At 37.7% G+C, this 12372-nt stretch overlaps 2 protein-coding genes and 1 non-coding gene across 4 annotated transcripts; 2 read left to right on the top strand and 1 right to left on the bottom strand.

Annotated features, from left to right (window-relative positions):
- Positions 1–504: 504 nt before the first annotated feature.
- TRNAQ-CUG (transfer RNA glutamine (anticodon CUG)) lies at positions 505–576 on the bottom strand. The gene has a single exon. It is a non-coding gene; the product is annotated as a tRNA-Gln (tRNA).
- Positions 577–591: 15 nt separating this feature from the next.
- Positions 592–4254, top strand: LOC147542204 (protein GID8 homolog). 2 transcript variants are annotated; one of them, XM_086634771.1, is made up of 7 exons: positions 592–923; positions 1062–1221; positions 1309–1415; positions 1939–2070; positions 2251–2407; positions 3106–3255; positions 3871–4254. In XM_086634771.1, the coding sequence occupies exons 1-6, from the start codon at positions 873–875 to the stop codon at positions 3225–3227; spliced, it is 729 nt and encodes a 242-aa protein (XP_086490897.1). In that variant the 5' UTR covers positions 592–872; the 3' UTR covers positions 3228–3255; positions 3871–4254. The 2 variants fall into 2 exon arrangements, with proteins under 2 accessions (XP_086490897.1, XP_086490898.1); XM_086634772.1 differs by having other exon boundaries at positions 640–923; positions 1312–1415.
- Positions 4255–8997: 4743 nt separating this feature from the next.
- Positions 8998–11024, top strand: LOC147542205 (uncharacterized). Its single transcript, XM_086636324.1, has 2 exons — positions 8998–9601; positions 10736–11024. The coding sequence occupies exons 1-2, from the start codon at positions 9251–9253 to the stop codon at positions 10892–10894; spliced, it is 510 nt and encodes a 169-aa protein (XP_086492450.1). The 5' UTR covers positions 8998–9250; the 3' UTR covers positions 10895–11024.
- Positions 11025–12372: the final 1348 nt, after the last annotated feature.

Here is a 12372-nt window from a genome sequence, read left to right on the forward strand (position 1 = left end):
CTAGCATTGGAATCCATGGAACATTTAGTGCACTACCCTTTCTTGAACAAATTTTTTTTTTTTTTTTTTGAGAATTCGACTACGATCTACGTTAGTCGTTACAAGACATCGATACATCATGAAGATGGAATAAGCACGATAGTTGCCTATTTTAAACCAAGAAAGAAAAAGGCCTAAAACCCAACAACAAAGAGGCCTAAAATCGACAAATTATTGCATTATTTATAGCCTAAATTACATGGGATAAATATTGATGACAAACTGCTTCTACCAAAACTCGATCTCACGACCTCATAAGAGGGGTGTTCAAGAGCGAAAAATAGGAACGGAAGCGACCTTAAAAAGGGTTAATGCTTCACCTCCCTCTCGGCTGGTATCCAATCTTTCTTGAACTTATGGAATAAGCACATACATAGCCTGTGGAAAGCAAAATGAAATGTTATAAATGTGATTAAAGGCACAAGACAAAACTCAAAACTTTCAAAAAAAAAGGTGAAAAAATAAAGGTCCTACCGAGACTTGAACTCGGGTTACTGGATTCAGAGTCCAATGTCCTGACCACTAGACCATAGGACCGCTTGTTGTCTAAATGTTACATTCTTAACTATTTATAGTAGTTCATGTAGTTTACTTTATCATATAATATCCATTAGTTGTCATGATTTTAATCGAAAACCTAATTCCCCTTTTCTTCTTCAATTTTAAAAACCTAGAACTTCTTCTAACCAAATGGATCGCATAATATAGTTGAAACCCTAAAATTTTCATATATTTAATGTTCTCTAGTCCAATTCAATTTTTTTTCTTTGTTTTTCCAGTGGAAATTTATCAAGGCTGGACTAGATTTTGATGGGTGTGAATAAGGTTTTCTAATGTCATTCTTTTGGACTGCAGTTCGTCAGCGTGCATTGATCGAGAGAATGGTAAATTTTGATCCTTACCCTAATTCCCATTTTTATGAATTATTATTTCAGTTAAGTTCTTAATGAATAAAATTTGATGGGTATTCTTCTAAATTTGTAAATGAAGTTTTTAATAGTAAAGAATTAACATTTTTACAGTCCACATCAAAGAAAGTAATTACAAGGATGGATTGGGAGAAAAAGCTCAATGATGTTAAGATTAGAAAAGAAGATATGAATAAATTGGTGATGAATTTTCTTGTCACTGAGGGTTATGTCGAAGCTGCGGAAAGATTTAGAATCGAGTCTGGGACTGAACGTATCCTTACTTTAATGGGTTTTACTTCCCATTTTGTTTTGATTAGGAATGAATTTTAGTTATAAGGTTTTTCTTATTGGTAAATAGCAGATGTAGATCTTGGAACAATAACAGATCGAATGGCTGTAAGGAATGCTGTACAGTGCGGAAATGTCGAGGATGCAATTGAAAAAGTTAATGATTTGAATCCCGAAGTATGATGGTTGAATCTCTTCACTACTTTATGATGATTTTCTTTGTTAACTATAAGTATTTGCTTTCGTGATCATATCTTTCTAGTGCTTATGATGAATCAATGATCTTGTAAACGCTATGCTAAGCCAGGAATTGACAGTTTTATAGCTGCAACTAGCGAGACTGTCTTTAGAGGTTATTATTAAGTATTTAAGTTTGTGGTCATCCCACTCGAAACCAATTGGCAATGAGTGAAGAGGACCTAGACATTATATATTTATATTCTTGGTTGTTGGAGTGCTCATTCCCAATGTGCGACTATTCTCGCAGTTATCAAAGGTGATTCACTGGGACTATGAGAGTAGGGACAAATGTTCTCCTTTTTATGTGCTCAACTATGTTAACATTGAACTAAAATTCTGAAAATTGTGCTATATAGTATCAAGGAAGTGGGTTTTCATTTAGTTTTGTGTCAATGGTGATTATCTTGGTTTCAGTGTTTTGGGTCGGTGACTCCATTTGTTTTGATGGTTATATATGCAGATACTAGATACGAACCCCCAACTATTTTTCCATCTTCAACAACAAAGGTTGATTGAACTTATCCGCAGTGGCAAGGTAGAAGAGGCTCTTGAGTTTGCTCAGGAAGAGCTTGCACCTAGGGGTGAAGAAAATGTAATCCTCGCCCTAACTTTGTTACTTCGAATTTCTCCTCCACTTCTTTATTCTGTACAGTGACAAAACTATATGGTGATAAGTTGTCTTTGTAGATGAAAAATATACCAACTGTTGTTGATACTTACTCAATTTATATGTCCCTTTCTTCTCATTTCACCAAGTTGGGTGTTCCATCAGGAAACCTTTTTGGAAGAGCTGGAGAGGACAGTAGCCCTTCTGGCATTTGAAGATGTCTCCAATTGTCCTCTTGGAGAACTTCTAGACATATCTCAACGCCTGAAAACAGCGAGTGAAGTGAACGCAGCCATTCTTACAAGCCAAAGTCATGAAAAAGGTTTGGAGTTTCCATAAATAGTATTTCCTATTCCAATATATGCCGACAGTTGCAAGAGCTTATAGGGTTTTAGAAGTCATTTCATGAATTCTCATGTACGCCCCATCTGATGGTTCTGGTTCTCATTCATTAGAATTAAATAAGCCGTGGGAGTTTGAATCTTCACCACTACAATGATCTCGAAATTTAGGTTTCAGACTGCACTAGATTGTTATCCTTTTAACTTCTCAAGAGACACACAAGACATGTGTGTAGGTGACACTGTACGTGATTGCTTTCCGTCACTTTGGCAGTCACGTCTGCTTCTCTTCCTTTTAAAATGAATGATATTGGTTAATGTTTCTACAATTCATTACTTAGCATTTGAAACTGGCTGTTGATAAGCTTGTCCAAAACGAGACACTGATCCGATGCTTGATAGAAAAATCATTTGATAAGAATGAAATGTTCTATTGTTTTTTAGTTCCTAACAGATGTGTTGCCTCTGCTAGGACAGGTTATACAGTTCTTTATACAAGCAGTTTAGGTTTCGGAATCACATTATGCAAAATATATTCAACCAAAAAAGATGCACCTCTAAGGGTCATTAAGTAGTTTATTTGTGTTCGTGATTCTGAAGTTAGTTCCAGTTACCCAACTCTCCTACTTACGAATCCATTTTGTGCTCTTATGCTAGAATTATTGTTGTTGAGTTACAGATCCGAAGCTACCAAGCCTGTTAAAGATGCTGGTTTGGGCGCAGAACCAGCTGGATGAGAAGGCTGCCTATCCACGCATCAACAACTTGGCCTCTGCTGAGCTCAACGATCCTGCTATTTAAATGATGTAGAAGCTCTCCTGTGATCCAGGTTAGTCTGTAATTGTACTACAACATAAGTCAACTAAAATTGAACAGAAGTGTGATGTCTGCTTGAAACCTATCTAGTTGGTTTTCAGGCCATGCTTAGGCTGTTGACGTCATTGCCGAGTGCGACTCGAGTCAGATGGCTTGGCTCAGCCTTGGTTGGGCCTGGGCAAGCCAGCCTTGGTTGGGCCTGGGCAAGCCAGCCCTGCACTTTGAGCTAGCTAGCATTAAGCTGTATCTAGTTTTGGGAACTTATAAGGGAGCTCATACTCCCCTAGGTTTACCTAGCACAACCTCTTTTGACTTAGTCCACTACGATGGACCAAATTTAGGCGTAGAGTCATTACCATTGCTGGGTCAAGTAAAACTGGGCAGATGAGGACGCAGAAACAGTCTCTCTTGTCCTACTTGAGGTGCAAAGTGAAGCACTATTGCTAATGAGAAAGCGAACAGTCAGGACTCAGGACAGAAGTGTAAGACTTACCCGAGCGCGTTAGCGAAGCGGAACAAAGCACATTTCTATTAACCTGTTGTATTTCTTGTTGACGATGTATCTTTCCTACGTTTAGAGACTGGGCGTTCGATCTAACCAAATGTGTGTTTTCTATGGATCTTGCAGAGTACTTGGGGTAATTGCGACAAAAAAGAGTACTTGGGATCATTTATAAATAATGCCTTTCGGTTTCCTAATCCTGTCTATCAGATGTCATCGGCCCAGCTTTATTTAGGTCTAACCTTGACCTTATTGTTGACTGTTTTGCTAAAGACTATGTAAGAATTAAGCTTGTTCTTTTAATTACTTTTCAAGAGGCTTATACCAAATGTTTTCTTTAGCAAAAATCATCATAAGAACAAGAAAGGGTGGTCATCCATCCATGTGTTCTCATTCTTTTTTATTATGTAGAGTGTTAGCCTATTTTATTAGGCCATGTTTGGCGCACAAGAATGGCATGTAATGAAATGTGGTTCTTATGAATCATAAACCTGATTATAGTTTGGCTCACAGGAATAGTCGAATAGATGGGGAATCCTATTCTCTCAGAAATGGAACTCTTCCTAAGGTAATAGCAAATTCAGAGAGGAGGTGGGTTTGTGATTTTCATTCACTTTTGTTTTAATATGTATGGACAAAATTACTCTTAATAAAACATTAGAAAGAGTAATACTAGCAGGAAAAGCGGGTTGAAAACTCAATTTTAAATTTTTTTTTTTTTAGTTAAAAAGATGTTATATATTTTTTTTTTTAAACTCGAATATTTGTATTTCGTTTCTTTAAGAACTCAATATTTTTCACAAGGGGTTGCAAGGCGTTGTAAAGCTGTTGTAAGGTGTTGCAACTTGCAAGACACACTAAAGTTGTTGCAAAGCAATTGTAAAGTTGTCGCCTTGCAAAGCTGTTGCAAGGGGTTACACAGTCGTAGTAAAGCATTGCAAAGTTGTCCCGAGGCGTTGCAAATTTAAAAGCACTCAAGTAGCTAAAGACTAAAAAAGTTGACTGATCTTTTTAACCAAAGTTCAAATTTTTTAAGGAGTTTTGGTTCGTTCTTGACATAATATCACTATTTAAAAGTTAAAAACCTTGAGTTTCAACCACCGCTACAGCAGTTCTCTTTGTCGAGGTTTTTTCCTTCCCTCTTTTGTTCTTTGTTCATTTCAGTCAATTTCATACCGTTACTCTTTCGTTCTTTGTTTATTTCAATTAATTTCATACCGCTCTTTCATTCTTTGTTCATTTGAATCAATTTCATACCGTTTAAAAAAGAAAAATTTGTCGAGAGAGAGAGAGTTTTTATTCATGTGAAATTAAAACTTACGATTTACCTTTCCGACAGAGGGTTTAGTGGGTAGGTGTAGGATTACATGGAAATGATTTAGAGAAGGAGATAAGGATTACGAGGGTTCGTGATCAGATTATTTTTTAAGAATTGATTTCAATTTGACCATCTGAAATTGAGATTCTCTTTTTATCCTAAGAGGCAAATCAAACTGTTGGACACTTGTAGAGGTCAAAACGTTCAGTTTGTCACAAACTGAGTTTGAAAACAGAATTAACCTGATTCAGGTAGCGGATACCTACGACTGCCTCTAAAGATGTGTGGGTATGATCAGATCTCAAGCTTTGTCGTATTCCCAGTCGTAAATACGTTTACATCAAGTGAGGTAGATGATCTACCTAACAGAAAAAGAAAAAAAAATTGTACAAGTGAACTATGTGACTAGGTCATTGATAAGACAACTTAGAGCATCTCCAATGGGACACTCAATCTCTAACACTTAGAGTGCCACATATGATTTTTTGGAGTTTTTGTTAAAAAATCATCTCCAATGGAACACTTTGTTACACACTCTATTATGAGTTGGACACATTTATTATAGAGTGTCTAGAGAGAGAAACTCTAAAATGAGAGTGTCTACTTGAGACTCTCTAAGTGTTACTTTATTATTTCAACCAATAGAAAACTTTGCTTTTCAACTACTTTTTATCTATTGAATTGAAGAGGGACATGTGTATTAAGTAAGAGATTTTAGAGATCTCCATTGGAAACCAAACAAATGTAGAGTGTCTCTATATTGACACTAGGAAAGAGAATCTTTATTTGACACTTGACAACTAGATTTTTAGAGTGTTTATTAGAGTGTCCCATTGGAGATGCTCTTAGTAAGCTATAGGGACAAGTTATTTTGAGGTCTTCTAGTTGTTTTTTTTATGAGATTTGAGGTCTTCTAGTTGGTTATCAATGTTTCTTACCCAACTAAACGAACAAACGGTCATTAAAGAGAAAAGTTGAAAACATCCAAAACAACGGAGGCAAAGATGAGTTTAGAGAGGACCATTAACCAACAAAGTTGAGGCATTAGTTCAACAAAAAAAAAAAAAGTTGAGGCACAGAGGGTCCATAAAATTATGACATGGTGTATCCCACCTGAGTTTGGGATGGTTTGGAATGCCCCTTCCTATGGACAATGACCCTCGAAAGTATCACTTTTATAACCATTAAAAGAAGAGATATAAAAGAGAAAACTAAGCACAACGAAATGTCTTCTTCACTAGGGACAAACACCCCACACCCAACCAAACCTCTCACGACCCATTGACCCCAACACATCTCTCTCTAAAATTAAGCAAGGCGCTCCCAAAAGTTACTTTCTGCGGCCCCACACAGTCAGAAGACGCTCGGATTAGGTCTAGTCTGCGTTGGACTTGAGCAACACATACTAGTGTCAGTAACTATGGGTCTCAGTCTGAGGCCTACGGATGACTCTAACTATGGGTCTCGAATTGTTTAGTTTGAAACTCACGTTGAATGTCAAAAGATGGATGGAAAATAGGATGCCTTCAGACGCACCCCTTATGCAATCAGTCTTTTATTGATCTTAGATTCCCGTGTTACCTTACACAATCTGATTTCCTGGCCTCTTGGGATGATTTGTTTTGACTACTTAACATCAATATAAGGGTTAACAAAAAAATATACTCAACACGTCTCATGGGACTCCCACTTGAACCGCATGTGAGAGATCAAGGATTTCTCTCTCCTCTCACATATTCAGTCACGTGGAGAGAGAAATCCTTTTTTTTCTCACAGACAGTTCAAGTGGGAGTCCAAAGAAGTGGGTCATGTAGATTTGTTGAAGGGTTAATATGGAATCAACTTGCAGACAAATGAGATCCGTTGGATTGAGAATATTGAGATTGGGGTGGTGACCTATTGAAAGGTAAAACAAATTGAAAAGGTGAGAATAGGAAGAAAAGCATCAATAAATGGAGGGCTTAATGTTGATCCCTCGACCAACACACCGCTGGCTCATACCCCTTGTTCCCTATGGTTTCATGTTGTTTACTTTTGGACACTTTTTTTGATTGATTTAAAGTACGTTAGTAGTCCCACTTTCACAGACATTACAACATGGCTCATGACCCATTTCACAATTGTATTATTCACTAAGTTTTTGCCACGTCCAACCATATATTTACATGATGATATAGTTTCTGTCTACCAGACTGACACGAACAATTTTATTAAATAAAAAGTTATAAGATTGGGTTTGGACGGGATTCCGTAAAAGCATATAAGAAAGTATTTTTGTGTAGATTTGATAAGTTTACGAAGTACAATCTCAACCTTTTGTAGTGATCGCATTCCAAACACACCATAAGACACAGTAGTGGTAGTGGAGTGATCGGTGTCGTGCAAGGACCGTCGGGGATGTTCTCTAGATTCTAAAAGCAATTCCAATATGGGCGACTCAAGTCCAATTGGGCTTGGGTCAGCAACTCCAAATTCGGGTCGGAGGGGGCTCCAACTCTTCCCTTCAGCCGACCCAACATGACAGTTGGGAGTCAAATCTGCCGTTGGAGCAAATCCAATGGTCAAATATTTCAAAAAAAAAATAATTAGTTTAATTTTTTTAAACTTTAATAAGTTTTAATTTGTTTCTTAAACTCTAACAAAAACTCACACATTAATAATTAAAATACATCCTAACAACGTCCCGGTCTTTGAATAATTCCCCAACCTTAGAAAAAAAATTATTTCGAAAATAATTCAAACACGTGATTCGCACATACACAAGATCACACACGTTTTTCGCGCACCCACAAAAAATCTACATGCTCGTTTCCCACATCCAAATTTAGGCCTCATGAGAAGTTGGGGTTGAAGCTGATTTTTGAGCCTGAGCAGCCTGAGCTGAAGCTGAATATTTTTAATTGAAAAAGTGTTTTTTTTTTGGGCCAGCCAGGCTAGGGCTAGAGTTGCTCTAACGAGTCGGGGATGATGGGTTTAAGACCTCTGAAATCCCCGACCTCTCAAGAACGGGTCGTGTCGGTCCGTTTTCACACCGCCTGTTGGCCACCACTAGGGGTGGGAATCGGTCCGGATCGGTCGGTACCGGATCGGTCGGTACCGGACTCTAACTTCATCGAACCGGTCGACTCGGACAAAAACTATTGGTGACCACCTATTTATTCAGGCGGACTCGGGCGGTCAGTCTCAAGAATTCTTTGTCCATTGACCGTCCAAGACCGTTTATTTTACCGGGCCAGTCGGACACCGGACGGTCTCGGTCCGAACTTTCCAATAAAATTTATTTAAATTCAGAACTTTATTTTTATTACCACAAACAAAGTTACTTACAAATGAAGATGTTTAACCAAGAAATCAAAAGTAAATATAAAAAAAAAAAAAAAAACATAGTTGATCATCATTTGACAAGATATAATTAAGCCATGTACTAATGTTTGGTCTTCCAGAGGACTATATGACTATAGCCAACGACCATCATATATTCATATGTCTATAAAAATTCAATAGTCAACTTCTAAAAATGAGAACAGTTTAGTCGGTCAACCTATTCGGTCATTCATACCGGTCGGTTATTTAGACGGTCTATATTGGTCGGTCGGTCCTTCGACATAGAATTTTGATCGTGACTGTCCGCCAATTCTTTCGGGCCGGTCGGACACTGACCGTTATGACCATCGGGTGTCCATGGACACTTTTTATCTCGGTCGAACGGGTCGGATAGCAGTCTTCCGGATCCTTTTCCCACCCCTAGCCACCACTAAGATAACAGATCTCACGTGCTCTCCCTCTCTCTCTCTCTCCTCACTCACGCACACAGTCACACTCTCTTATTTCTTTTCTTTTTTGTTGAAGGGCACACTCTCTTATTTCTACTCTTTCCTGTGAAGAAAGGGTGTTGCTTTTAATTCCCTCGATAATGCCGTGAAAAAGCGTTTGAAAGAAGCTATCATATCTTCTCCTCCATCTCTCTCTCTCTCCTTTCTTTTCCTCTCATTCTTTCTTTCGTTATTTCTCTCACTAGCTCTAGAGCCTCTTCTTGATCACTCTCAAAAGCAAGCAGCTATGACTGTCATCCCCAATGAACTACCCACAACTAAAATCTCATGAACAAATAACAGATTGTCTTTCTCTTACCTTTATCATTCATCTGCTATTAAGAGTATCTTTCTTCTTCTTCTTCTTCTTTTTTTAATGAAAGTTTATATGGAAAGGGAAACTCATTGGGATTTAGCCCCATCATCATCATCATCATCATCATCATCAGGAGTAGGAGTAGGAGGAGGGAGAGAGGCACCACCTATATTTGTTGAGAGAGAAGAACATTGGAGACATATTGATAACTCTGTAAATGCTGTTTCTTTTGGATTTGTTGCTACTGCTATTCTTATTTCAATGTTTTTAATTATGGCTATCTTTGAGAGACTCCTCTGGCCTAGTAGATCTTCTTCTTCTTCTTCTCATTCATCTCCTCAAAATCATCACCCTGATCTTGAATCTCACATGGCGGGTTTCAATCCAAAGATCGATTACCCTTCTCCTAAGGTACCCTCTCTCTCTCTCTCTCTCTCTCTTTCTCCATTCTCCTCCAAAATGTAGATCAATTTCTTTATTTGTCTTCATCTTTTCTCAAATGAGTATAGAAATTTCTGAAACTCCATTTAGTACCTCTTTTACCCTTTAATTTATCAGTATTTACTTTAACAAGAACCAATAATTTGTCATTAACCACAGATTTTTTATCTCATTAATAGTAACATGTAATTTGCAGTCAAAACAGGGTCATTGTCGTCATTAAATTTAACTAGAATAAATTCTAAAGTTCAGGTGTCCTCTCTGCTCGCTACCTTGTGTCATTTTCTGTAGCTGACAAATGCTATTTGGTCAACAACTTCTCCAAAGTTGGAGTGCCTGGCTCTATTGGTCCGGGTGCTCTTCTCTCCGCACGTCCCGACTAATAGGAGCCGGTTACATCAGCTTTTGGGACTTAATCTTATACATTTTCGAACCAAACAATCTTAACTTAAGTTGTGGGGTATGGACGGTCCACATTGGTTCATAAAAATTACTTTGATAGACTGACTCCATTTGATCATGAGCCATTTTTTGGATCTGTGATTTTGTATGGATAGTCTATATCAATAAATTTCTTGGTGATATTATCATGTGCAAGTGCACGTGATGAGTGATGACTTCCATCTTAAGAATGATCATTGAAAATTGCTTTTGCACTCGACTCCTATTATTATTACTAAAGCGGTTGTTTCGTTAAGACTTTTTTAACTAGAATTTCAAAGTCATGGGTCTTCAAAGTTCTCAAAATTTTTAAGAGATATAGGACAAAAATATTCTGTAAATTAAAAGTTCTGAAAGACTATGTAAGAGAGCATGGGTAAGGAGAACTAATAAGGAATGGTGTTAAGTTTGTGGTCATCTTTGCACCCATTACTGGATAGCAAGTTTCCAGTGGAACTATTCTCACATTTGGTTTAAATTGATTTTTTTGCTGCTAAACCTCGCAATTCTTCACCCAAGAGCATGGGTAAGGAGAACTTGGAAACTGAGGTTTTAGTGTAAGAGAGTTTTATGTTTATTAAGTAAACTACTGCCTACGAATTAACATCAAATAGGAATTTGTAATATTTGTGATTGCTTATTAGTTTGCGTATGAATTTCTAGATGTTAATCTACTCGAGAGGTGTCTCAGTATTGATGCCAGGAGACGAGATTCCGACCTTCATTGCATATCCAGCTCCTGCACCTTGCCCTCCTGAATCATTGTTGTTGCCTCTCAATCATCATATTCCTCCTTCCAGTTTCACCTTAAACACCACTTGATAGTTCAATCCAACATTGAAGTATTTACAAGATGAACTCAGATTTTGTGTGTATAGGGTTTTGTTTGAGTATGTGATCAGCTCCTCGAGATTTTTTTCTGGGGTCTATCAATATTAAAGTATGAATATCGATCTCAAATAGGTTTGAATTCCTTTACGAACCTTGTTGAGTTTGCTTTCCGTTAAACTCATGTAGAAAAAGTAAAAAAGAATTGAGAAATCATGACCGGGTTCAAGAGAAGCAAATAATATTGTTATAGTTGAATTATATGGTACTTCTGTCTATCAAAGTGATATATGTTACAATTTAATCAAAATCATAACCTAATCTTGTTTCTAAGATTGATTATGACCAAATCTAATAACTAGAATATATACTTATAACATAATCTCTATTATATTCAAAGAGATTAAAGAAAACAGAAGCAAAAACATACATATCATCTATAGATTTATGTATTGACTTGATTGGGATCATAGGATCTTCCATTTGGTTATGTTTCTCTTTCAAATCTCTCTTGTGATGGAAGGATGTCAAACTCGAACCAGACATTGGAGAGAACCCCAAATTGAGACCATCACAACTAGTTGAACCCTGATGACCCGGGTTCCAAAATAGACATGAACATGCCCCAACAATTCATAGACGAGACAAAATCCGGCCGTCACCACTATAATTTCCGGTCACCACCACCATTTTATTCTCTCTCCCTCCTTCAACTCGGTTATCATTAACCATCAGATTTAGATGAAGACCAACTCCTCCACTTCCCCATTACCATTATCACCATAGATGAAGACCAACTCCTCCATTTCCCCATTACCATTACCATCTCTTCTTTATCCTCCGTCTCCTCTCTCATTTTTTAAACAACAAGTCAAGAAGGGAAGAATAAGAAATTGGTAGAGCTATTACTATTATGATCTATGGATGAAGGTAGATAAAGAAATACTCAACCTAAGAAGAGAGCAAGAGTGAGACTCCCATTGCCACAGCTGATATTCCATATCAGCTTCCATGTTCTTTACATGTGTAACTGTGACTGTATGTAAGGACACTCTGGTTCCTCATAAAGCCGTCGAACTCGAATAGTCTTTTACCGCCTCCCAATAAACACGTCCCTTTCCCCGTTTCTTTCTACCCTTTTCACCATCGCTGCTAACATTACTGTCTCTGGCAATTGCATGTGGTCGCGCAACCCTTTCCCCCGCCTCCTTCTAGATATGTTTATTCTCGAACTTCTTGACTAATTCTATTCATCCCTCCATTTCGTCCTTCCCCCAACCCTCTACCTGATGTGGCAACACATCACTTGAGCGTGGAACAAATGGAGAGAGAACTGTGAGAGTATATGTTCTAGTGAGACGTCGCTACATCAGGCGGTGGGTTGGAGGAGGGACCAAATGAGGGATGAATAGAATTTTTGCGTCTTCTATTACCCCACCACTTAAAATTATTAAAAGAAAGAACTTTCGTCA

This window comes from Eschscholzia californica, unplaced genomic scaffold (genome assembly GCF_041429995.1).
Source record: "Eschscholzia californica isolate CP2 unplaced genomic scaffold, dmEscCali1.0.p SCAF_4, whole genome shotgun sequence".
In the NCBI taxonomy this organism is placed as follows: domain Eukaryota; kingdom Viridiplantae; phylum Streptophyta; class Magnoliopsida; order Ranunculales; family Papaveraceae; genus Eschscholzia; species Eschscholzia californica.